At 41.9% G+C, this 27674-nt stretch overlaps 1 protein-coding gene across 1 annotated transcript in view; it reads left to right on the forward strand.

Moving 5' to 3' along the window:
• The window catches only part of FRRS1L (ferric chelate reductase 1 like), a 30304-nt gene extending 4686 nt beyond the window's left edge, over window positions 1-25618 (forward strand). Inside the window, exons 2-5 of the mRNA XM_041762635.1 lie at window positions 8544-8628; window positions 10824-10962; window positions 14302-14548; window positions 22595-25618. Of these exons, the coding sequence (XP_041618569.1) occupies window positions 8544-8628; window positions 10824-10962; window positions 14302-14548; window positions 22595-22767 (644 nt within the window). The 3' untranslated portion in view covers window positions 22768-25618. The remainder of the gene's footprint in view (window positions 1-8543; window positions 8629-10823; window positions 10963-14301; window positions 14549-22594) is intronic.
• Window positions 25619-27674: the final 2056 nt, after the last annotated feature.

A 27674-nucleotide genomic window follows, 5' to 3' on the forward strand; every position in this document is an offset into this window, starting at 1 on the left:
TGCTTGAATCCTACCATTCATACCTCTTCCTCTTGAGGCTCTTAAACATGGAATCTATATATCCAGAACAACAGAATGTAAAACAGATTACTTTGTGATTATGGGCAAATATTCTATTCTGAAGGTTCTTTGAAAAAACTGAATTGGGTGTTTTTGGCTTAGTGTTACATCCCAGGTAAAGCCTCCTGCTCTCTTTTCCCTGCCGTGAAGATCTCTGCAAACCCTGAAGCCTTACCAGCCTGCCGTATGGAGGGTGGTAACTGACTTGCCAGACCCTGCCTTGGCAGGAAAAGAGGAAACATATTCATGATTGCTTATCTCTAAGGCACAGTGATCTGGCCACTTATGAAATGTGGCCCACTTCTGAGCATCAGGTTTTGACCACAATTTTTCCTACTTGGGAAAGAGCTAGTAAGACAGTAGAGAGAAGAACAGAGCTTGGGGAAAGGGCGCGGACTCCTTCATCTGCCTGTGTTCTTCCTACACGTACCATGTAATGAATAGGGATACCTAACTCGTCACCCTGCCAACCTGGAAGTTCTTTAAAGGTTAATAACCTCTATCTGAATGATCTATATATTCTCCATGATTGTAGTCTGATGATAACACTAAATGGGGCTCACTTTTAATATATACTTACTGTGCATTAGGTATGGTTCTAAGTTCCTTATACATATTAACTTTTTAAAAAAAGATTTTATTTATTTATTCACGAGAGACCCAGAGAGAGAGGCAGAGACACAGATAGAGGGAGAGGCAGGCTTCATGCAGGGAGCCCAATGCAGGACTCGATCCCAAGACCCCGGGATCACGCCCTGAGCTGAAGGCAGGCACTCAACCCTGAACCACCCAGGGGCTCCTTTATCCATGTTAACTTTCATTCTGACAGCAAGCTCTGATGCCGATGCCCTTTAGCCTGACTGAGAGTTCAAAAATCTGACCCACAGAAAATTTAAATATCTTAGCTAAAGCCACATAGCTAGAAAGTTAGCAGGAAACTACATAGATTTGTTGATTGACTTTATGGATAAGGTGGCACAGGGTGGCCACCTCTTTGGAGCAGAGGGTCCCTGTTGATCTGCAATAGGAAATACAGTGGGATGGGCTGAATGAGGTATTTTTGTGTGCAAACTTGAGCAAAGGCGTTCGGGATCAATGAGGTTGGGCGGTTAGCGTGGGGAAGCGTGGGTTCCCACCTGCTGGACTGCTGTGGTGAAACCCAAATGGTGGGACATCCAGGTGGCTCAGCAGTTGAGCGCCTGCCTTCAGCCCAGGGAGTGATCCTGGGATCCAGGGATCGAGTCCCACATGGGGCTCCCTGCATGGAGCCTGCCTCTCTCTCTCTGCCTATGTCTCTGCCCCTCTATGTGTGTGTCTCTCATGAATAAATAAAATCTTTAAAAAAGCAAGCAAGCAAGCTGAATGGCCATTCGCCTGTGTGGGGAGCATTACATATTTTATACTTTCTGAAGCCCCTTGCCATTTTTACTTCATTCTATGACTCTGATAAGCAGAAGCAACGATTCAGGCAGTTCAGAAAGAGAAAGAGGCTGGTGCAGTAGTCTTCAGATTTGAACAGACATCTGCTGGTTAAAACTTCAAGGAAGCAAGTACTAAATTAATACCTGAGGGCTGTGAGCCAAGCAGTCAATTAGAAGCAATAAATAGCGAACCAGAAGCCATTAACTACCCAGCAGAGTATGGCGGGACAGGCCCAAGGAACTGCAGAAGAGGAACAGATCGTGTCTGTGAATTAGACAAGAGAGGAAACCACAAATATTCACCAATTGATGGATATTTGGGTTATTCCCCACTTGGGGCTATTATAAATAATGCTGCCATGCACATCTGTGTACAAGTTTTTGTGTGAATATATGGTTTTTTTCTCTCCTGATATGAGTATTTACATGGAAAATTGGAAAGAATTAACAAACAGACACATAATCAAGAGATCGCAATAAGGTCACCATAAACAAGATTAGCATGTGTAAACCAAAAGCTCTCTTCTTTAGCAACAATAAGCTAGAAAATGTCAAAACAAGATACTATTTAAAATAGCAACTGAGGGCGCCCGGGTGGCTCAGCGGTTTAGCGCCTGCCTTCAGCTCAGGGTGTGATCCTGGAGACCCGGGGTTGAGTCCCACGTCAGGCTCCCTGCATGGAGCCTGCTTCTCCCTCTGCCTGTGTCTCTGCCTCTCTCTCTGTGTCTATCATGAATGAATAAATAACATCTTTAAAAATAAAATAAATAAATAAATAAATAAATAAATAAATAAATAAATAAATAAATAAATAAAATAGCAACTGAAATCCATATAATGTCCAGATTTTGTCTAACAAAGAGTGCCCTGGTCCTGTGTGGAGAAAAAATTAACTATTAAGTGATATAAAAAACACAAAGGGGAAATATACTATGATCTTGGAAGGAGTAACTTCGTATTATAAAGAGGTCAGCTCTCTCCCCACTCATCTGTTCATTTAATGCAGTCCCATATAAGAGCCCAAGAGTATTTGGGCAGAGAACTTGACAAATGAGGATCTATCCTTTGCATGGAAGAATCAAGTTCTGTGAATTGCTGGGGTTTGTTACAAAGCTTAGTATTTCACATAGTGCGATCCTGGTTCAGGAACAGTCAAAAAAAAAAAAAAAAAAAACAAAGAACAAAGAAGAAAATCCAGAAATAGACCTATATTCCTATGAGAACCAGTAAGTTATTGAGGTGTCATCATAAATCGTGTTATTTAGTAAATGATGTTGAGAAAAATTGAGTCCATGTAAGGAGAAAAATAAAACTGTTTTCTTCACATCATAGAAAACAATAAATTCTAAATGCGTCAGGTCTAAATTGAAAACAGTACTACAAAGTTAATAAATAAATGTGTAGGGAAAGATCTTCGTGTCCTTAGAATGGAGATTCATCTCTTAGGCAAGACTCTAACAGCACAAACCAAAAGAAGAAAAATTATTTCCTCAACAACATCACATTTAAAGATTTGGGTCCAGGGAAGAATATCATTGAAAAAAGTAAGATTGGTGGCAGACTAGAAGGGGGAGAAAATGCAGCATCGGAAACCACCAGTGAGTTGATATCTGGAATACACATAAACTCCCATAAGAAAGACTGAAAATGAAGTTTAAAAGAGAAGCACAAAAAAATAAAATAAAAAATAAAATAAATAAATAAAGCGCAAAGATTATGTGTATACACATCATAGAGAAGGAAACCCAAACGGCTCATGCAAAATATGAAGAGATGTTTAACCGTGCTAGTACTTGGGGAAATAGAAGTAAAAATACTGAGAATGTCGGATGGTATCCAGTACAGGCAAGAATGTGGGGAAATAGGAGCCTCATGGGATTATAAACTGGTGCTGGTAGTCTGAATCCTAATCTTACTGAGCTTTGTGGAATTAAAGATGGGAACTAGCTATTGCTCTCTGGGGTTTACTGAAACAAATCAAAAACCTCTTGCATATGTCTACGAGAAACATATGTAAGGCAGTTCATCTCATTATTGGACAAAGCAAACATTGAAGGCATTTTAAACATTAAGGCAATGGGGAGGTTATTTCAAAACCTGTGTTTATATGCACATCACAGAATGCTATTCAATCAGGAGTAATAAGAGGTTTCACGTTTACATATAGGGATAGATTTCCAAAGGAAAATAAAAATAGTAGAATGAGATTTACTGCACAGTGTCGCTTTTCTGCAGCATAAAAGCATACAAAACCATCTACTTTTCAAGAGCACCCATGTATAAAAATAAACATATGAAAAATTTAAAAAAAATAAACATATGGATGGTGGATGGTAAATGAGGCTGGGCTCTTGATACTGCTTTGCTCTGGTGCTTCCAGACCTTGGGCAGGCCTTGGGATGGCCAGTAGAGTGCAGCTGTGGACAGCGTGGCAGGGTGGCGCTGTTGGCATAGTGAAAAATTGGGCCTGGGACCTCAACTTTAGATCTGGGTTCTGGTGAAGGCACTTTGTTGATTATTTTATAAGGTAATCATGCAGGACTTTCAGGACAGTGTTGTTGGGAATACGAAAGGATTTTTGCAACAGGGCAGGACCTGACCCTGGGCAGGTGGAGTTCCCATGCCCTAGAAGGAGCTAGCAGAGATGAGAAGCTTACGTCCCAACCCCATGTTGTCTGGTACCCATTATTACTAATGTGTGCTTTCCGTTTATCATGGTAAAATACTGCTTTTCTAAAGATATATGTGTCAGAGTGCTCATTTTGTTAAAACCTGCAGCCTTTGCAGAAGGATGTGCTTGAAATACTCTAGACCAGGAGGAAAGTGGGTTTAGGCAAGGATTAGGGCGAAATAGAAGATGAGCTTTGTGTAGACTCCTATGAATGTCCCATAAACCAAGAAATGTCATCAATTTAATTTGGTGCACCTACATACTTAAAGATTAAAATTCTGCCATTAAGATAATTTTCCGGTAAAATTGTACAGTGCCATGTAAAACATCCTGTTGGACGACACTATTCTCTAGCTTGTTATCGAGATGACGGCTAATAAGGGACAGTCTGCAAATCCATTGTGTAGGTATTCAAGGATTAATCAATTTAGTCTCTCTCCAACAAGATCCAATCAGAAAAATAAATCATTTCTAGGCTTTTTTTTTTTTTTTTAAACAGGATGACCAGCCCAGGAGCTATCTAAGTAGGTGTCGGGGCATGGGAGAAGCAAAAAGGAGCACAGAGACAGTAACTGTGAGAAGCAGCTGCCACCCCTGGGCCTGCGGTGGTGAGAAGGGTCTGGGCACAGAGAAGGACTTGAGGCTGTAAGAATCTAGAAGCTCAGACAAGAGAACCCCCCACAAAACCCAACCCATCCTCTGAGAATGGGGCTCCCCACCCAGTGGCTGTTGGTTCCTTTGAGGGCATGACAAGGCTGGTTATGGGAGTCTAGATAAAAAGCCAGAAGCCGGAACCAACTGGCCACTGTAAGGATGAAGCAGAAGCGCCCTGGACTTGTATAGTGGACAACAATCCAATCGGAAGGGATGGTCTTTCCTTCCTCCTGCGTCCTAGCCTCCCTCCAGTGCTTCCTTTTGGCAGAGCCTAGCCAGCTGGCAAAGGAGAAATGTGGTTTGCAGAGAATTCAGCCCATCAGAGAGTTGGCTATAGAAGGCTGGGTTCTCAGAGACAAGAGCTTAAATACTGGCACATGGTCCAAACTAAATTTATGCCAAATCATTTAAATTCAGGGGAAAAGTGTTATATTGCTGCGCTTAATATTTTTCTGCCAACACCAACTAGTATAGTGCAATTAATTTCTGGTGCTAATAACCCAGAGCTAGCACAGACACCCCCCCCAAGCTAAAAGGGGTGGTCCATCACAAGACTGCTCTCACTTAAGATCAACTGGCTGCAGATCTTGGGGCTACCCACAACCCCCCTCGGATTCTGTGATTCACTAGAATGTTTCACAGAGTTCAGGAAAGCACTGTACTTGCTATAAAGGATACAATTCAGGAAGAGCTGGTGAAGACACACTAAAGTCCTGGGGGGGTCTCCCAAATGCAGAGTTTCTGCCCTCTTTTCATGGAATCAGGCCTTGTCGCCCTCCCTGGTATTAGTTTGTTCACCAGCCAGGAAGCGGCGCTGAGCTTATGTCCAGAGTTTCGATTGGGGTCTCATTACATAGGGATTATTGATTTAATCACTGGCTACATAATTAAATGCAATCCCCAGCCTCCCTCCCCTCCCAAGTAGCTGACAGCCCCAAACCTCTAGTCACATGGTTGGTTTTTCTGGTTACCAACCCCCAATCCTGAGTCATCTTCCGTCTTAGCATAAGCTCAGGTGTGATCCCAAGGGGCTCAGGAATCACGAAGACAGTCTTCTGGGAAATTCCAAGGATTTGGAGCCTCTCTCACACTCTCTCCAGGGACCAGGGACACAAACCAGTCAAATTCTTTATTATACAACACCTTACAAAACAAGAGAAAAATATACCCCAATGCATCTGGCAAAACAAGTTCTCATTCCAAGTTTTAGAAGCAGATGAGAGAATAGGAAATTAGTGCTAGAAAAGCCCCGAGAAGCCATTTGCCAATGCTAATAAGGTAGTTTGGTACATTTATAAGTGAGTTTTGTTCCAAAGCTTGCTCTTAATTTAGAATTTAGAAACCCATCCTTTTAGAGATGATCTTATCCTATGGTTACTAGTTCTCAATCCAGTTTATAAAACTTAATAGTAATAGTAATCCAATATTAATAATAACTGGTGTTTATTGTGATGGAATTCTGCTGTATGCCAGTGCATTATTTTAGGTGCTGGGAAATGGTAAGGATAACAGGAAAAGATGGGGAAATTGAGAAGCTACATTATAAGAGATCGTCTTTTTCAGTTACCTATAGAATTTTTTTTTAATTATGTATTTATTTGAGAGAGAGTGTGTGAGCAAGAGGGGCAGAGGGAGAAAGAGAATCTCAAGCAGACTCCCAGGTGAGCATGGAGCCCGAGGCAGGGCTTCATCTCAAGACCCTGAGATCATGACCTGAGTTGAAACCAAGAGTTGGACACTCAACTGCCTGAGCCACCCAGGCGCCCCAGTTACCTATAGAATTTTCTCTAATTAAAAAAAATTTTTATTCATTCGAGAGAGAGAGAAAACGAGCATGAACAGGGGGAGAGGCAGAGAGAGATGGAGAAGCAGGCTCCCCCTGAGCAGGGAGCCTGACATAGGTCTCATTCCCAGGACCTGGAGCTCATGACCTGAGCCAAAGGCAAATGCTTCACCAACTGAGCCACCCAGGTACCCCGAGAATTGTAAAAACATAACTAGTCATTGCATTCCTGGATAATTATTCTGAGAAAAAAATAGCCTCAGCATGGTAGTGAGAAATCAGAACATATATGAAGATGCTTAATGTAGTTTGTAGCATTAAGCAGTTGCTCAATAAATGTTAAGAGAAAAACAAAAAAAAACTTGTCCAAGGCAGGACTTAGTCTAGAGTACTGAAGTAGATTTAGGGCTCAGCATAAAATAAGCATAAAAGTAGAAAAAGTAATGTACTTGGCCCAATTACTTAGAGATAGAAAAAAGCTACTAGGGCTGTGTTTTAGCATGTGAGCAAGATCTAGGATAGTAGAAATGAACTGTCCCAAGTGTACAGATAAGTGGAAACCATGGCCCAGTGGCTTTTTTTTTAAGTATAACATGATGTGGGAAACAAAGGCAAAAGAGAAATTAAATTTCCTTACTATTTACAGCCCGTTCACAAGTCCTTGACACAGGCAGAATGACATTCCTCTAGGATCTCCGCTGCCTCGATGTTAGTTCTTTACTAAGGCCAACAGTCCCCCAGGACCCTATGAGTCTACTTTAACATATAAAAATTCCTTTGGAAACGTCCTTTATCTCTCCCCCCAAGATATATATTGGCAGTCATCCCCCAAGCATAGAACCCACTAATATACATCTGAAGGGTCTCATGACTGAGTCTTTATTAACTAGTAATAAATGACTTGTTCCTAACAATAGTTGGCCCCCTCAAGGCCCTGAAAACCTTGTTTCCAAAATACAGGAGGTTTGTGCTATCCCTTCGCCCCCGTCCCAACTTGAAAGTGTATAACGGGCCACTCCTCCTGACCCCAGTGCAGCTCTTTCTACCCACGGGTCCTGTTTCTGTGCTTTAAGAAAATCAGCTTTATGTACCAAAGATGTCTCAAGAATTCTTTCTTGGCCATTGGCTCCAGACCCCAATGTCTTTCCTACATCATAATGGAACAAAGTAAACAAAGCCTCAAGTTTATGTTTAATTGCCTAATATCTGTGGGTGATTTTATTTATTCATTTGACAATCATGTAGTCGGTGTCCAGTGCCAAGCACTACGCTGGACAGAGAACCCAAGATGACTCACGTATGGTTCCTGTGTGCATGGAGTTAACCACGGAGGAGAAAAATCTTGCTGTCACCAACTGGAAGCATAACTCAGGCCTACCTTTCAGTGTGTGCTTGAAAGTATCATGATATGAAGTGATCTTACAAGAAAGATACCGAGCTGTTAGAAACGATGTGTTTGTAGAATTTAGTGAACTATGAAACTGTCATATACAGCTTGATGACAAATGCAAGTTCAGAGAAATGGGAAAATCCTATTATCGTGTGTAGGTATAAATGGAAAACCTCTACAATCCAATATACAAATATTTCATTGTTGGTTTTTTCCCCTCTTAGAGCACGGGTATTGTATGAAAGCTGTGATTTTTGCACTCCCAGGGACGGTGATGAGCCGTGGTTGTTGAAATTATGTCACCTCTCTGCCTCAGGTTCCCTACCTATAAAATGGGGGAAAGGCCATATATTCTCAGTTAGCATGTAAGTCTGGCTCAAAGATGTGTGCCCTACACCCTCCCCTCAGGAAGAGGGTAATGAGGCTTACACAAAGCCCTCTTCTGAGGCCCTAAACATTCCTGGACACGTGTGTTTGAAAATAGTCAACCTATTAAAAAGAAAAATTTCTCCTCAGGAAAGCTGTCATTGGATTCTCTAACCATTGTTTATTCTTACCATCTAGGTTATCCTTTCCCTACCGCTCCTCCTGTGGATCCATTTGCCAAAATCAAAGTGGATGACTGTGGAAAAACTAAGGGATGCTTTAGGTTGGTAGACCCGTGAGTTGGATAACTTGAAGGCTAAGGAACTGATTTACTTCTCAAGGTGGTATTTAAATCGCATACAGCTCATTCTAATCAGGGCCCTGCGCCCCCTCAAAGCTTCAGCAGGGATGTGGCCTGTTTCCAATGGCCACCCCAGTATTCAGTCTTAGAGGCCATAAGCTCTAGAAGGCTACTGGTCAATGGAACATTCTTGTCTGCTATTGGCCCAAGTATCTACTCCTAATTAGTTGGCTATATGAAAAAGAATCACATGGCACAAGCTATATTTTATTAGGGCTGTGAGTGGGACAGACCATGATAGACACGTCTAAGACCCAATGCCTTCTCAAGTAAGTCATGACTTAGGGATCTCTGGATAATACTAACTAGTCCTTGAACACAGGTTATTGTATGTAGCTAGCTTGTTACCTCTGGTTTAGTGACTCCCTACGTGATTGCTTGCAGTGTTCTATTAAAGCATGATGGGGTGAGCTAGTGAACACTAGTATAGAGAGCTCTTTTTTTGTTGGAAAAGCTGCTTCCTCTTTGAGATTGTTATTTCCTAAAATAAATTGCCCTTGAGTAAAGGTCACGGTGGCCACGGTACTGAAAGTTTTTAATTTTCTTTTGTTCAACGCTCAAGGTCTAATGAGAAAAACTTGAATAAAGGGGTTTTGAGTTCTCTTTGGATTACAAGGGTATTTTTAAGGAATTTTTTTTAAGATTGTATTTATTTGAGAGAGAGAGAGCACGAGTAAGGGGAAGGAGGAGGGAGAAAGAAAAGCAGACTCTTCACTGAGCAGGAAGCCTGATGCAGTGCTTGATCCCAGGATGCTGGGAGCATGACCTGAGCTGAAAGCAGACGTTTAACCGACTGAGCCACCCAGGCACCCCTCCAAGGAATTTTTAAGAATCCAAATAATACAATTATTGAGGAAGATGGCCAGCAATGTTAAGTCTGGTGATTGGGGGACATTTTCAAGAAAAGAAGGAATTTCAGTACCTGCTGGCTTCAGGGTGACTTACTTTCTGGCCCACTCACTCTTCCTGTAGCTTTCCCTTACTTCCATCCAGCATTTTCACCGTGTTCTGTGTTGTCCTGAGCTTACATCTCTTCCCAGCCATTCAGGGTACCTGCCAGCCTGGTGGCATGTGCCTACAGATACCTTCCACCTGACCTTCGATTGTCTCACCCATTGCTAGGGTTCTGTTATTTGGAAAATGGCATAAAACAACCATCCTCCACTAGACCTTTCTGATTTTTAAAGGATCCACAAGTCCTCTGTAAAGAAAATTTAAATCTGTGTTTCCATTTCATTCATGCTCCTTAAAAAGATTAATGTTTGCATAATCTGATTATCTGGATAACCAGTTTATACTGCTCTGTACTCTACAGTCCCAATTTGTAATTGTGTTAGCACCAAGTAGCCCAATAGAGCAAAGGCAGATTTTATAAATCAACGATGCATTCATGCTCAGTGAATACCAGATGAGGTTTCATTTCACGTATCGTATGTATGAGGGTTTTACAGCAGTTCAAACAGATGAAAGTGGAGGGAGGTGGAATCGTAATCGTAGTTAGTAGTAAGAACGAGCTCAACCAAGAGATCCCGCACAGTGTAGTCAGAGAGACCCCATGCAGGTAAGCAAAATCTGCCTTCAGTAAAACGACATCATCCATCACATGAATGCTGAGAACTTAAATGCTCCGGGTTTTGTGGTTTATATTTAATTTGTATGTTTTTGTTAATTTAGCTGTGTTAAAATTTCTAAGTAAAAATAAATTGGTGTACATTTAATTCACAAAGACAGTTTATTAGTTTATTCGCTCAGAGAATTTCTGCCTCTGAAAGGGATTCAGAAATAATTCAGTAATAAGTAATATCTGAGAAAACTCTAATATAATGCTGAGAACCCTGGCTGGGAGTGGAGGCCCACGTGCAAGTCCTGTTGCAGCTACTGACTCAACTACGCAAGCAATCCCCTTCCCATCTCTGGTCCTCAGGTTGTATGTAGATAAAAAGGAGCAGATACGCTCCACAGTCTCTCCCGAGTGAAATTGTGGTTTTCAGATCCCTGGTAGCAAAGAGCTAATTTATGTGATAATCTTGCTTCACTATGCCTAACATATTGTTGCCTTCGTAATGTATTGTGAATAAGTAGATGAAGCAGCAGTGCTGTTTTGATACATCCTCTAGATATGGCAAACCGGGCTGCAATGCGGAGACCTGTGACTACTTCCTTAGCTACCGGATGATAGGGGCTGATGTGGAATTTGAGCTGAGTGCTGACACAGATGGTTGGGTAGCAGTTGGATTCTCTTCAGACAAGAAAATGGTAAGATGCAAATCATGATAAGAGATGATTTTTTTTTTCCCTTTAGTTTGCTGTGCTACTTTAGATTTTGGAGAACGGGCATGGTTTCTCCAAGCTACCATGCCTCTGTTAGATGTGTGAATTTCTAGCATTTGATTTTCTTTTTCAAAGCAAAGGAAATAAAGTGATAAAAGCGGCATAATGATTATATTAGCTGTGGCTCTCTGATTGCAAGTTAAAAAAAATGAAGCTAGCTTAAACAGAAAAGGAAGGGTTGGTTATGGGAATACAAGGTATCTTGTGGTGCCTGGGTTTATTAGTTATTATGGCAGTAATGCTGCAAGGAGAGCTTCCAAAACCACATGGCTTATAAGCATTTATTTCTTGCCCACGTGTGTGTGAATTGGACAGGGTTCAACTGGGCTTGGCTCCAGCCCATGAATTGGATTCGGGCTTTTTCTAATCATTCTGGAACCAGCAGCTAACAGGGCATGTTATTTTCATGGCAGAGACAGAAGGGCAAGAGCCCTCCAAGCCTATTTCAAACCTCTGCTCACATCATATCTGCTAACATTTCATTGCTCAAAGTAAGTTACACGGCCAAGGCCAGAATGAAGGGAGAGGGAATTTCACTCCCCTTCCCAAGAGGCCCTGTGAAGGTGTGGGGATATAATACTCCTACCAGGGAATGAAGCAGTAAGGCCAACAATTCAGTCTTCTGCAGTACGCATAGGCAAGAACACATCTGGACCTCAGGAAAACCAGGGACCAGGACCAGGACGGGTGTCTGGATCCCAAGCAGCTGTCCATCTCTTACCTCTGCTCTTTCTGTGCCTCTGCTATGTTCTTCCCTCCTCCCATCATTTGCCATCTCACTGTGGCAGCCTGCTTCCCAGACAGCCAGACTTTCTTGGGCCTCTGTACCTTTGCACATGCTCCTGCTCTGCCAAGAGGAGCCTCCTTCTTCTCTTCACCTGGCCTGTCTTGAGGCTCCTGCAATGAGAGGAGGTCAGCTCAGATAGGCTAGCAGCAGTGGGAGTGGTGAGAAGTGCTCAGATCTGGGATATGTTTTGAAGGCAGCGCTGACCGTGTTCGCTTATGGATTGTTGATGGGTTGTAGGTGGGTGTTAAGTAGAGACTGGAGGATCAGGCTAAGCAGTCAGAACTCCGGTGACTTTGTTCTTGGAAAGGTCACCAGAAGAATGAGCTGCTACTGAAGCCAGTCCAGGCAGTAAGACAATAGGCCTAATGGGTAAGACAGCATGGATATGAATCTGCGTCTCTTGTCTCCCACTTTAGGGTCAGTGAGAGGAACAGCAGGTGTGTGCCATCCCAGAAACTGGCTTGCAATGCAATTGACCATTTCCCGTCCTAGAATGCATTTGCGCCCATAGTGCAGCTTTTAAGATTAGGGTACTCAGAGGAGGGAGGTTGAGTAAGACATGTTCTAATTTTATGTTTGGCTTTTTATCAAAAAAGATTGATTGATTTATTTTAGAGAGCGCAAGTGGGGGAAGGGGGGAGGGAGAGTGAGAATCCTCAAGCAGACTCCCCACTGAGCATGGATCCTGACTTGGGACTCTATCCCAGGACCCTGAGATCATGACCTGAACCGAAACCAAGAGTTGGATGCTTGACTGACTGAGCCACTCAGGCACCTCTATGTTTGACATTTTGCTATCTGAAGGCTTTTTTTTTTTAAGATTTTATTTATTTATTCATGAGAGACCAGAGAGAGAGAGAGAGAGAGAGAGAGAGAGAGGCAGAGACACAGGCAGAGGGAGAAGCAAGCTCCATGCAGGGAGCCCAACGTGGGACTCGATCCCGGGACTCCAGGATCACGCCCTGGGCCGAAGGCAGGCGCTAAACCGCTGAGCTGTCCAGGGAGCCAGCCCCTGGACCTGTTTTTAAAAAGCTTAAATGTACAGACAACTGCAAGGGCAGTGCAATACATATGCTTCACAAAGATTCACCAAATAACTTTCTTTTTGTTGTGTACAGTGTACAGAATGTAAAGTCTACCATTTTAACTATTAAAAATGTGCACCTCAGTGGCATCAATTATGTCCATAGGGTGCAACCATCACCACTATCTACTTCCAGAACTTTTTCTTTTTAAATGATGAGATTTTGCCACATGCTTTATTTCCCCTGCTGTCGCTGCTACTACTTGCTTTTATTTTTATTTTCTGGAAACTTTAGAGATTCAATCTATTTGTTACATTCAGGAAGTTTAATATTAATATGATAGTATCATTGCCCATTGTGCCAATACTACTTTTTTTTAAAAAGAGTTTATTCAAGAGAGAGAGAACGAGTGGGAGGAGAGACAGAAGGAGAGGGAGAAGCAGACCCTCCTGAAGAGTGGGGAGCTGAATGCCATGTTCAATCCCAGGACCCCAGGATTAGAACCTGAGCCGAAACCAGATGCTTAACTGACTGAACAACCCAGGCATCCCCCCCCAGTACTACTCTTTATAGAAATTCTTTTTTTTAATTTTTTTAATTTATTTATGATAGTCACAGAGAGAGAGAGAGAGGCAGAGACACAGGCAGAGGGAGAAGCAGGCTCCATGCACCAGGAGCCCGATGTGGGATTTGATCCCGGGTCTCCAGGATCGCGCCCTGGGCCAAAGGCAGGCGCCAAACCGCTGCGCCACCCAGGGAACCCTCTTTATAGAAGTTCTTATTTTATGAATTAGGTTTCTGTCTAGGAACACTATTAGTTGTCATAAATCTTTAGTCTTCTTTATTTTGAAATGTTTTCTGGAAAAAAAAAAAAGAAAATAAATGATTTCTGGGACGCCTGGGTGGCTCAGCGGTTGAGCATCTGCCTTTGGCCCAGGGCGTGATCCCCACATCCTGGGATCGAGTCCCACATCGGGCTTCCTGCATGGAGCCTGCTTCTCCCTCTGCCTGTGTCTCTGCCTCTCTCTGTGTGTCTCTCATGAATAAATAAATTTTTAAAAAAGGTAATGATTTCTTAGCCTTTTGTTTGTTTTTTTTCTGATATTGGTCTTTTGAAGATTGTAAGTACTTTTTGTAATCCTTTTTTGTAGAATAACTCTCACTTTGGGTTTGATTGTTTCTTCATGATTAGGTTTGGTTTGCATTTTTCAGCAGGAAAACTCAATAGCTGATGATGTATTTTCTGAATAGCACGCCAGGAGGTACCTGATTTCAGCTCTTGTGATGCTAAATTCCATCACTTTGGTTAAAGCTTTTTAAATAAAAAATAATTTTGAGGGGTGGGATTTCAAATTACAGAGGTAATGGATATATCTGAGTGAAACTTCTTCCTAGCAGAGAAGTTTGCAAAGATGCACCTTTGACTTTTTCCTTCCTCGTTTTTCATGTTAGGGTGGTGATGACGTCATGGCCTGTGTCCACGATGACAATGGCAGGGTCCGCATACAGCACTTCTATAATGTGGGCCAGTGGGCAAAGGAGATCCAGAGAAATCCTGCCAGGGATGAAGAAGGAGTCTTTGAGAACAATCGGGTCACCTGCAGATTTAAACGCCCTGTGAACGTTCCCAGAGATGAAACAATTGTCGATCTGCATTTGAGTTGGTATTACCTGTTTGCTTGGGGTCCAGCCATTCAGGGTAAGCTTACATTGTGGCATCTGGATTAAACACCAGGTGCTGTTTTGCTCGTGTTCATTATTTACTGGGCAAGAGAGTGGTCAGCCCTTTGGATAATGTAAAGGAAAGAGGAGATATGATCCTGCCTGTAGGAAATTGTAATGGACTTACTATACACGTGGACATACAAATGGACAGTAATCCTCATACATAGCTAGCACGGCACAAGGTAGTGTATGATGAGCTACAGGCTTCATGGAACAGATCATGTGTCTGCTGTATGTGGGGGTATGTGCTGTATTCAATTCTCACAACATTCTCATTTACTCCTCACCACATCCTTGAGAGGTATAGATAGTATCATCCTCATTTTAGAGAGATTAAGGAATTGCTCAAGGCTATACAACTAATTAGTGGAAGAACTAAAATTCAGTCCTAGAACTCACTGACTCTAAAGTCAGTGAGTACTCTTAGCTCCTGTGCTCTAAATCTAAAAAATACAGAACAGGAAAGGGCATCTGGAGACTTCTGCAGAGATGGGCACCAAGCATCTCATTATCATTAGTGTTCACTTTATGACTGTCCTGGTAGTCACACACCCACCAAATTATCCTATAATTTAGCCCATTGCTCCTCAAATTTTAATGTGTACAGGAATTGCCTGGTTGTATCATTAAAATGCAGTTTCAGGGACACCTGGGTGGCTCAAGCGGTTGGGCATCTGCCATTGGCTCAGGTTGTGATCCTGGAGTTCCAGGATCGAGTCCCGCATCGGACTTCTGCATGGAGCCTGCTTCTCCTCCCTCTGCCTATGTCTCTGACTCTCTCTGTGTCTCATGAATAGATAAATAAAATTTTTAAAAATAAATAAATAAATAAAAATAAAATGCAGTTTCAGTAGGTCCAGGGTGGGACCTGAGATTCTGCATTTCTAACCAGCTTCCCAGTGGATGCCGGTTCATTGACGACCTCACTTTAGGTGGCAAGGCTCTTGAGCAGACCCTGGCAAAGACCCAAGCGTATCATTAGACCTTTTGGAGGCTGCCAAAAACAAGTTACATGGTGTCAGCGTTCCTCCTGTCTGATCAAGCCTAATGGCCTAAGCATGGAAGTGAGTTGTTCATGGTCTTTGTAGGAGAACTTATTCCGGCTCCCAGCAATTGAGTCTTTCTCTGCTGTGTGTTCATCAACTCTCAGTTGCCTAATCTGATCTGGGTTGTCTTTTTCTATTCTTCTTTTTCAAACACTTTTTCAAAGTGTTTCCAGGGATTGGTCTGGAGATTTTATACCTTTTTTGCCTGTTTCTTTTTTTTTTTTATGTATTCATTTTGAGAGAGCAAGCTAGAGCATGAGCAGGGGGGAGGGGCAGAGGGAGAGGGAGAAGCAAGCTGCCTGCTCAGCAGGGAGCCTGACTTGGGGCTTGATCTCAGGACCCCCAAGATTGTGACCTGAGCCGAAGGCAGATGCTCAACCAACTGAGCCACCTAAAAGCTGCCTTTTATTGCCTGTTTCTAATTGGAAAAACATTTGGATGCCTCCAGATTTGTGATACCTTTCCCATTTGCTTATTTCCCAGGATCCCAACAATGGATCTGAAGTTATATCTTTGGGTACTTCTAGTACTCACGGAAGTAAATTCTATCTCATCCCGGAAAAATGAACTCATTTAAAATGGTGGGAGTTGGAGCCTAAAACTTTACATTTGAGCATGGGTTTTTCCCGTTGGTAGCAATACCCAGCCTTCATCTAAGTTCTGAACTTCAATTTCTTTGTATCTAAAATGGGGATGATGATAATACTGACTTCATAGGATCATTGTGAGCATTAAATGAAAACAAGTATTTGAAGTTCCTTTACAAACTGTAAGGTGCTGTATTTCAGAAAGTCATCGTCTGACATAAGTGGAATAATAATAGCCTAATATATTGGGCCCCACTCAAGTCTGATCCCACTTCATCTGATTAGCCCTCCAAGACTTTGGTTGTTTTCACTGTCCTCAAACAGAACAAGCATATTCCTACCCCATCTACGGGCTTGTGTACCCTTTATTGATTAAATATCTCTCTATTGATCAAATACACATTAAGCTAGGGTTTAAAGGGGATATGGGATTAGGTTTCCCTCAAGGGAAGCAGAGGTGCATGGTTATGCCTAGGAGCCTATGTACATGACCAGTGAGGGAGTTTAGGTTAGATGGGAGAGGTGAGTGGATCTGTTGAAAGAAAAATTTCTGCCAACCTGAGGACTTGGCAGGAGTGGGCACAGATGCTGGAGCAGGGAATTAACGTGTCAAATTTGGCAGGGCTTCCCTAGCAGATAGGATTTTTTTAAAAACCCTCACTCTGAGCGCTATTTCCAAGGAAACCTTTGCTCTGAACTCACATGCCTGTAGTCTCCTTAAGCCAAGTTCCATGTGGCTTATTCAGGAGGTCAAGCACTATGAATGGGGTGCACTTATTATGCACCCCACCTACACCGCCTTTTTCTCTTTACACATCTAACCAGTTTATAAAAATGTCTCTAGTCCAAACACTTGTTTGGTATCTTAACCCTCCTACCCTCTGTACCATTCCACCTCATTCTGACTCTCAGACCTACAGATGCACACAGAGCACACCCACACACTCTCTGATCTGACCTGGGCAGGCCACCACTTCATCTACCACAGCCAGTGACAGAGCCTGCCATCTCTAAGCAAGCATAGCGTCATCAGAAATGTTGATGATCCGTATATAAAAGGCATATTTGAGGGGAATAAAAATAGTAGCTCTTGCTGTTTGAAATAGAGAGAGAGAGAGAGAGAGAGAGAGGCAGAGACACAGGCAGAGGGAGAAGCAAGCTCCATGCAGGGAGCCCAACGTGGGACTCGATCCCGGGACTCCAGGATCACGCCCTGGGCCGAAGGCAGGCGCTAAACCGCTGAGCTGTCCAGGGAGCCAGCCCCTGGACCTGTTTTTAAAAAGCTTAAATGTACAGACAACTGCAAGGGCAGTGCAATACATATGCTTCACAAAGATTCACCAAATAACTTTCTTTTTGTTGTGTACAGTGTACAGAATGTAAAGTCTACCATTTTAACTATTAAAAATGTGCACCTCAGTGGCATCAATTATGTCCATAGGGTGCAACCATCACCACTATCTACTTCCAGAACTTTTTCTTTTTAAATGATGAGATTTTGCCACATGCTTTATTTCCCCTGCTGTTGCTGCTACTACTTGCTTTTATTTTTATTTTCTGGAAACTTTAGAGATTCAATCTATTTGTTACATTCAGGAAGTTTAATATTAATATGATAGTATCATTGCCCATTGTGCCAATACTACTTTTTTTAAAAAGAGTTTATTCAAGAGAGAGAGAACGAGTGGGAGGAGAGACAGAAGGAGAGGGAGAAGCAGACCCTCCTGAAGAGTGGGGAGCTGAATGCCATGTTCAATCCCAGGACCCCAGGATTAGAACCTGAGCCGAAACCAGATGCTTAACTGACTGAACAACCCAGGCATCCCCCCCCCAGTACTACTCTTTATAGAAATTCTTTTTTTTAATTTTTTTAATTTATTTATGATAGTCACAGAGAGAGAGAGAGAGGCAGAGACACAGGCAGAGGGAGAAGCAGGCTCCATGCACCAGGAGCCCGATGTGGGATTTGATCCCGGGTCTCCAGGATCGAGCCCTGGGCCAAAGGCAGGCGCCAAACCGCTGCGCCACCCAGGGAACCCTCTTTATAGAAGTTCTTATTTTATGAATTAGGTTTCTGTCTAGGAACACTATTAGTTGTCATAAATCTTTAGTCTTCTTTATTTTGAAATGTTTTCTGGAAAAAAAAAAAAAGAAAATAAATGATTTCTGGGACGCCTGGGTGGCTCAGCGGTTGAGCATCTGCCTTTGGCCCAGGGCGTGATCCCCACATCCTGGGATCGAGTCCCACATCGGGCTTCCTGCATGGAGCCTGCTTCTCCCTCTGCCTGTGTCTCTGCCTCTCTCTGTGTGTCTCTCATGAATAAATAAATTTTTAAAAAAAGTAATGATTTCTTAGCCTTTTGTTTGTTTTTTTTCTGATATTGGTCTTTTGAAGATTGTAAGTACTTTTTGTAATCCTTTTTTGTAGAATAACTCTCACTTTGGGTTTGATTGTTTCTTCATGATTAGGTTTGGTTTGCATTTTTCAGCAGGAAAACTCAATAGCTGATGATGTATTTTCTGAATAGCACGCCAGGAGGTACCTGATTTCAGCTCTTGTGATGCTAAATTCCATCACTTTGGTTAAAGCTTTTTAAATAAAAAATAATTTTGAGGGGTGGGATTTCAAATTACAGAGGTAATGGATATATCTGAGTGAAACTTCTTCCTAGCAGAGAAGTTTGCAAAGATGCACCTTTGACTTTTTCCTTCCTCGTTTTTCATGTTAGGGTGGTGATGACGTCATGGCCTGTGTCCACGATGACAATGGCAGGGTCCGCATACAGCACTTCTATAATGTGGGCCAGTGGGCAAAGGAGATCCAGAGAAATCCTGCCAGGGATGAAGAAGGAGTCTTTGAGAACAATCGGGTCACCTGCAGATTTAAACGCCCTGTGAACGTTCCCAGAGATGAAACAATTGTCGATTTGCATTTGAGTTGGTATTACCTGTTTGCTTGGGGTCCAGCCATTCAGGGTAAGCTTACATTGTGGCATCTGGATTAAACACCAGGTGCTGTTTTGCTCGTGTTCATTATTTACTGGGCAAGAGAGTGGTGAGCCCTTTGGATAATGTAAAGGAAAGAGGAGATATGATCCTGCCTGTAGGAAATTGTAATGGACTTACTATACACGTGGACATACAAATGGACAGTAATCCTCATACATAGCTAGCACAGCACAAGGTAGTGTATGATGAGCTACAGGCTTCATGGAACAGATCATGTGTCTGCTGTATGTGGGGGTATGTGCTGTATTCAATTCTCACAACATTCTCATTTACTCCTCACCACATCCTTGAGAGGTATAGATAGTATCATCCTCATTTTAGAGAGATTAAGGAATTGCTCAAGGCTATACAACTAATTAGTGGAAGAACTAAAATTCAGTCCTAGAACTCACTGACTCTAAAGTCAGTGAGTACTCTTAGCTCCTGTGCTCTAAATCTAAAAAATACAGAACAGGAAAGAAGGGCATCTGGAGACTTCTGCAGAGATGGGCACCAAGTATCTCATTATCATTAGTGTTCACTTTATGACTGTCCTGGTAGTCACACACCCACCAAATTATCCTATAATTTAGCCCATTGCTCCTCAAATTTTAATGTGTACAGGAATTGCCTGGTTGTATCATTAAAATGCAGTTTCAGGGACACCTGGGTGGCTCAAGCGGTTGGGCATCTGCCATTGGCTCAGGTTGTGATCCTGGAGTTCCAGGATCGAGTCCCGCATCGGACTTCTGCATGGAGCCTGCTTCTCCTCCCTCTGCCTATGTCTCTGACTCTCTCTGTGTCTCATGAATAGATAAATAAAATTTTTAAAAATAAATAAATAAATAAAAATAAAATGCAGTTTCAGTAGGTCCAGGGTGGGACCTGAGATTCTGCATTTCTAACCAGCTTCCCAGTGGATGCCAGTTCATTGACGACCTCACTTTAGGTGGCAAGGCTCTTGAGCAGACCCTGGCAAAGACCCAAGCGTACATTGACAACCTCACTTTGGGTGGCAAGGCTCTTGAGCAGACCCTGTCAAAGACCCAAGCGTATCATTAGACCTTTTGGAGGCTGCCAAAAACAAGTTACATGGTGTCAGCGTTCCTCCTGTCTGATCAAGCCTAATGGCCTAAGCATGGAAGTAAGTTGTTCATGGTCTTTGTAGGAGAACTTATTCTGGCTCCCAGCAATTGAGTCTTTCTCTGCTGTGTGTTCATCAACTCTCAGTTGCCTAATCTGATCTGGGTTGTCTTTTTCTATTCTTCTTTTTCAAACACTTTTTCAAAGTGTTTCCAGGGATTGGTCTGGAGATTTTATACCTTTTTTGCCTGTTTCTTTTTTTTTTTTTATGTATTCATTTTGAGAGAGCAAGCTAGAGCATGAGCAGGGGGGAGGGGCAGAGGGAGAGGGAGAAGCAAGCTGCCTGCTCAGCAGGGAGCCTGACTTGGGGCTTGATCTCAGGACCCCCAAGATTGTGACCTGAGCCGAAGGCAGATGCTCAACCAACTGAGCCACCTAAAAGCTGCCTTTTATTGCCTGTTTCTAATTGGAAAAACATTTGGATGCCTCCAGATTTGTGATACCTTTCCCATTTGCTTATTTCCCAGGATCCCAACAATGGATCTGCAGTTATATCTTTGGGTACTTCTAGTACTCACGGAAGTAAATTCTATCTCATCCCGGAAAAATGAACTCATTTAAAATGGTGGGAGTTGGAGCCTAAAACTTTACATTTGAGCATGGGTTTTTCCCGTTGGTAGCAATACCCAGCCTTCATCTAAGTTCTGAACTTCAATTTTTTTGTATCTAAAATGGGGATGATGATGATAATACTGACTTCATAGGATCATTGTGAGCATTAAATGAAAACAAGTATTTGAAGTTCCTTTACAAATTGTAAGGTGCTGTATTTCAGAAAGTCATCGTCTGACATAAGTGGAATAATAATAGCCTAATATAGTGGGCCCCACTCAAGTCTGATCCCACTTCATCTGATTAGCCCTCCAAGACTTTGGTTGTTTTCACTGTCCTCAAACAGAACAAGCATATTCCTACCCCATCTACGGGCTTGTGTACCCTTTATTGATTAAATATCTCTCTATTGATCAAATACACATTAAGCTAGGGTTTAAAGGGGATATGGGATTAGGTTTCCCTCAAGGGAAGCAGAGGTGCATGGTTATGCCTAGGAGCCTATGTACATGAGCAGTGAGGGAGTTTAGGTTAGATGGGAGAGGTGAGTGGATCTGTTGAAAGAAAAATTTCTGCCAACCTGAGGACTTGGCAGGAGTGGGCACAGATGCTGGAGCAGGGAATTAACGTGTCAAATTTGGCAGGGCTTCCCTAGCAGATAGGATTTTTTAAAAAACCCTCACTCTGAGCGCTATTTCCAAGGAAACCTTTGCTCTGAACTCACATGCCTGTAGTCTCCTTAAGCCAAGTTCCATGTGGCTTATTCAGGAGGTCAAGCACTATGAATGGGGTGCACTTATTATGCACCCCACCTACACAGCCTTTTTCTCTTTACACATCTAACCAGTTTATAAAAATGTCTCTAGTCCAAACACTTGTTTGGTATCTTAACCCTCCTACCCTCTGTACCATTCCACCTCATTCTGACTCTCAGACCTACAGATACACACAGAGCACACCCACACACTCTCTGATCTGACCTGGGCAGGCCACCACTTCATCTACCACAGCCAGTGACAGAGCCTGCCATCTCTAAGCAAGCATAGCGTCATCAGAAATGTTGATGATCCGTATATAAAAGGCATATTTGAGGGGAATAAAAATAGTAGCTCTTGCTGTTTGAAATCAACATACAGTTTTCCTGATCGTAGGAGTAGGATAAAACTCGTTAGAGACCTTGAAAGTAGGCATTCATACAATACTGAGCAGCAACAAAGTGGGGTGAAATGGAGAGAACAGCACTATTGTTCAGGTAGTGGGAGTGTGGATTCATGAGAGCCAGTCTTTGGAGGTATATTTAGGTCATTTCGATGTTCTTTTGTATTTTTTAAAATATTTTATTTATTTATTTATTAATGAGAGTCACAGATTGAGAGAGAGAGAGGCAGAGACACAGGCAGAGGGAGAAGCAGGCTCCATGCAGGGAGCCTGAGGTGGGACTGGATCCCGGGTCTCCAGGATCACGCCCTGGGCTGAAGGTGGCGCTAAACCGCTGAGCCACCCAAGCTGCCCTGTATTTCTATGTATATACAGTTATGGAGAATTCTGATGGTTAGCTCTAATTCCTGATTCCAGATCTTTATAATTTCTACTTATGTATTTGATGCTAAAGACTTGTCTAGTCTTTCTCTTGTTTGCATACAACATTTTAAATCTGTTTTTTTTTCTTTTTTTTTTACTGTCCTCTTCCTTCTTTCCTTGAAGGCTCTATCACCCGACACGACATAGACTCACCACCGACTTCGGAGCGTGTTGTCAGTATTTACAAGTATGAAGATATTTTTATGCCATCAGCTGCCTATCAAACCTTCTCCTCTCCATTTTGTTTGCTTCTCATTGTTGCCCTGACCTTCTACTTATTGATGGGAACCCCTTAACCACAGCTACAAAGCCAACATGTTAAACGGATTAGAAAGTCTTTAGTATAAATATATTTTTAAAGAATATGCAGTATAATTTTAGCTTTTCTTATTTAAATAAAAAGACTGCTATGATTTCAGTTTTTTGGAAGAAAGAGCAAGCTGCTTTTCTAATCAAAGAGGATTGTTTAATATTGATCCCATACTTTTGGAAAGTACTTAAAAATTTTTCTAAGCACTTTCAAATGTGTTTTCTTATTTGAGCTTCATAACATCTCTGAGTTGGCTTGATGAAAATTATTAGTGCCATCTTACTGAATGGGATTTGAGGTCAAGGAAAGCTGTCTTTTTTTGGTGACCCACATGCCATGTGGCCTTGGCTACTTGGTCCGATAACATGTAGCAAGGTAGAGAAAGAGCAAGGCATAGGGATTCTCAACAACCTTTACTCTTCCAACTACAGCTCAGGAGAGTTACTTGAAGCATTACTAAAGAGCACTTCACTGGATGGCCCTAGTTCACAATCAGCCTTTTAAGGAGAAGTTTTCAATTTCCCTGAGTGTGTTTGGATGTTTACACAGCTGATGGGGGAGAATGGGAAAGATTACAATGATAAGATAATCATTCGTATTTACTTGAAATTTCTCCTTAGTAGTTATGAGAAAATATTTGTTACTGCTGTTTGGAAAGGTCAGAAACAGAACTGTGAGTGTTCTTGAGGACGTAAAACTATATTAATGATATTAATTAATGATTAAAAAATAAGAGCATTCATAGTGGTTAGAATTTGGACTCTTCTATTACTGTATTTTATAAGTTACGTGATTCATCTGTGGTTACAGCTAATTCTGTTGTCAGAGTCGAGATCCATGGAACATGGTTAACTATGTTTTATAATAGGCAAATCATCTTAATAAAAAATTTAAGGCATTTTGAAAAACAACATTTTTGGAGATTGTGGGGATTTGAAGTAGAAACTTTTTATAGATGAAATTTCTTTTTTAAATCAGAAAATGGGAGATGACCCCTAGAGTGAATTCACCTAGAGTTTCCATTCAACAAGTTTAGACTTGTAAACTGGACCAGCAGTTAGCAGAACTTATCATAAAGCCTTGACTTAGTGCATTCCCTTTTTTCAAAGGAGCCCAAATGTTCCTTTGTTCTAAATATCTGTGCTAACAGCCTATTCACAGGAAAAGAGTCTATGGGGTGTCTTTGAATTGCTGATGGATTTCCATTGTAGAGTTTTGCAGTCCTCTGGCTTGTCCCCTTCCTTGCTTTAGACCTGGCTCCAATTTTGTGGATTTTGTGATTAAACAAGAATGGAGACTGATTTCTAAAGCCATCTTTGGAATTCACTGGCAGGGTGAAAGTCTGCCTGAGGGGAGAGCTTTCAAATTCTGGAACTGTACAAAAACAAAACGTTGAGCTTCTATGACACGCAGTCTACCAAGTGATGTAGGGAGAAATAATCCTCATTGCAGATGGGGAGAGTTTAAATGACATTAAGTGAGCAAAAGAACTGGGTAGGATTCAAACTCAGGTCATCTGGCTCCAGTCTGTGGCTCCACCTCCTTGCCATGGCCTTGGAGCTAAGCCCTCCCATCCCCGCTGAGGGTGGCCTGTGCATACCTTCTGAACTATAGTGGTTGTTCAGTAGTGGGGATACAGAGTATGCAGGCACCCACTGTGTAAATAAGAAGGCAAATATTTTTATACGTCACTCTCTTATGTATATAGTATTTCAGCTATAAATAGGTTAAGACTAAAGAGAGCCGGGCTAGCCTCTATAGCAGGCAGGGAAGGAATACATTAACGGATTTTCCCTCTGCTTACATTTCAAGTCGAGCCAATTATTTCATGAATTATTTCCACATCCATAACCAGTCTTACATATTTGTACTTAGAACTTTCTCTGACTCTAATTGCCATTAGGGTAAAATGAAATCCATTTCGATTACCTCCAAAATCATCTTTTACTACCGTTCCTCACTTGCAACGTCCCGGCAAGACAGTTGCTCTCAAGTCACCTCTCATGGTGTTGCCTGTGTCCAGACTCTTCCACTTCTGGTGCTTGCTAAACTCTTTCAGCTCACAGCTTCTATATTTCTTCCAATCTCCTGGACTAGATAGGTTGGGGTCCCCACCACATGCTCCCACAGCACGCTGGGCTCCCCATCCTGTCGTTCACCACACTTTCCTGCAATCCCTTGCTTGCACTCCCTTGCTAGCTCCCTAATTCAGGGACCATTTCTTGTTGCTCATCTTAACAGACGCTGCTACACTCTAGGCACTCAGCAAACACTTGGTTGGACAGAAGAAGTAAGTGAAGCTGTACTCTTGCAGCAACTTTGTGTGGTGCAGAGGCTTGTATTTCATACACAGTGCCAGCCTGGCTGGCGTTTTTCTATTTTCACCTGTGATCAAACCATAAACCATTTCTTTAGCAAACACTGAACCTTTGAAACACAGAGTCCGTGAATACCAATGCTGTTTTGCCCCGCGGTGAACCTTAATTGATACTTTTAACAATAATTATTCTTCGCAAATAAGAATTAACAGAGCAGGGATGAAGAACAGCATTTGACTGTCTCATTTTGCTCATTTCAGAGGATCGTTAGTTTATAGGAACACTGAAATTAAACTTCTGTAGACTTCAGTTTCATTTATTCTTACCTAATTGAGAGTAAATTTCTGTTTTATCTCTGCATTCTCAATTTCCATAGTACTTGTCATAGGGGAGATGCCTAACCAATGTTTTATGGGTTTTTAAAAAATTTTTTTTTATTGATTGATTGGTTGATTTTATAAATTTATTTTTATTGGTGTTCAATTTGCCAACATATAGAATAACACCCAGGGCTCATCCCATCAAGTGCCCCCTTCAGTGCCCGTCACCCAGTCACCCCCACCCCCACCCACCTCCCTTTCCACCACCCTTAGTTCCTTTCCCAGAGTTAGGAGTCTTCATGTTCTGTCTCCCTTTCTGATATTTCCCACTCATTTTTTTCTCCTTTCCCCTTTATTCCCTTTCACTATTTTTTATATTCCCCAAATGAATGAGACCATATAATGTTTGTCCTTCTCCGATTGACTTATTTCACTCAGCATAATACCCTCCAGTTCCATCCACGTTGAAGCAAGTGGTGGGGATTTATCATTTCTAATGGCTGAGGAATATTCCATTGTATACATAGACCACATCTTCTTTATCCATCATCTTTCGATGGACACTGAAGCTCCTTCCACAGTTTGGCTATTGTGGACATTGCTGCTATCAACATTGGGGTGCAGGTGTCGGGCGTTTCACTGCATCTGCATCTTTGGGGTAAATCCCCAGCAGTGCAATTGCTGGGTCGTAGGGCAGGTCTATTTTTAACTCTTTGAGGAACCTCCACACAGTTTTCCAGAGTGGCTGCACCAGTTCACATTCCCACCAACAGTGCAGGAGGGTTCCCCTTTCTCCACATCCTCTCCAACATTTGTGGTTTCCTGCTTTGTTAATTTTCCCCATTCTCACTGGTGTGAGGTGGTATCTCATTGTGGTTTTGATTTGTATTTCCCTGATGGCCAGTGGCCAGTTTGTTTTTTTAATATATAAAGTGCCAGAGTAGAACCATAATAACAGCTAAATGTATTTAGTGCTGTTCTAAGCACTTTATGGGGATTAACCCATTTAATCCTCACAATACCCGTAGGATATAGATTGTTTTGTTAATCCAATTTTACAGATGAAGAAACTGAGGCTAGTCATTTGGCATAAATGACCAGTGCTGGAAAAAAAAATGACCAGTGCTGGTAAGAACTTTAGAGACCATTTAACCTAATGCACTAGTTTTACAAGAAGGCAGCTGAGGCCTAGGAAGGTGAAAAGATTTCCTACATATTTGTGTCTTTATCCACACTCATTAGTGTGTTTATTAAATGGAATCCACTATCCACATTTAAATTAGGTAGGTGCTCCCTCCCCCCCCCCTTAACTAATTCACAATAAATAGGAGGACTTTTGTAGTTTTGTTTGGGGAAAGAGGTACATTTTTCTTAAACTTTCTTCTCAAAGACATTTAAAATCTTTATCAGCCATGTTAGTGCTTTTAATAGGTTTTTGTTTTTTGTTTTTGTTTTGGTTTTTAATACACAGATTGGACAATACTGGAAGAGTGTATTTGCCTTAATGTTTTAGAAGTGATTTGCCTAAAACCCCAGGTCTTCTCTTTTGGAACCCAATGCCCTTTTATAGTTCTACTGTAGTCTCAAAGTTGAATTTATGACCATTATTTCAGACAAAATGCAGGAGCCATATTCAGTGATTTTTTTTTTTTTAATATTCAGTGATTTTTAAATTGACTTTTGTCAAATCAGAAAGTTCGGACAGGTCAGGGATGGATTTTTTATCCCAGACGGTTTTTACTACAACTTCTGTAATTAAATTTACTGTCCAGATTCTGGATTTTGTGCTTCCAAGATGTTACCACTGAGGTTGTGTGTCATTCTTCGCCCTAGCCTGGGGTCTACAAACTTTTTCTGTAAAGGGCCAGATGATAAAGATTTCAGGCTTTGCGGTCTCTGTTTCACCTGCTCAACTCTGTTGCAGTAAATTCAGAACTGAGTAAGCAGCAGTTTTAATTTCTCTAAGCTGTGGCAATCATGAATGACTCTTACTGGTGAATTGCTCTTCATGGTGGGGATTACAATGTTTCAGAGTAATTAATTTCCCTGTAGATTTCTTTTTAAGCACTATCTAAATCTGTTACACCCAGGGGAGAGTTTTACACACGTGACTATGGCATCTCTCTCGTGTGTCCTAGTGGAAAAATGTTTGAGAACCCCTTCACTAGGCCAGATGCTGAGATGTATATACTTTGTTGTATATAATTGTAGTGTATATACTTGTTCTCTAAACAGAACCGGTTATGTTTAGTGGA

The sequence above is a fragment of the Vulpes lagopus genome, chromosome 7 (assembly GCF_018345385.1).
Source record: "Vulpes lagopus strain Blue_001 chromosome 7, ASM1834538v1, whole genome shotgun sequence".
Taxonomy (NCBI): domain Eukaryota; kingdom Metazoa; phylum Chordata; class Mammalia; order Carnivora; family Canidae; genus Vulpes; species Vulpes lagopus.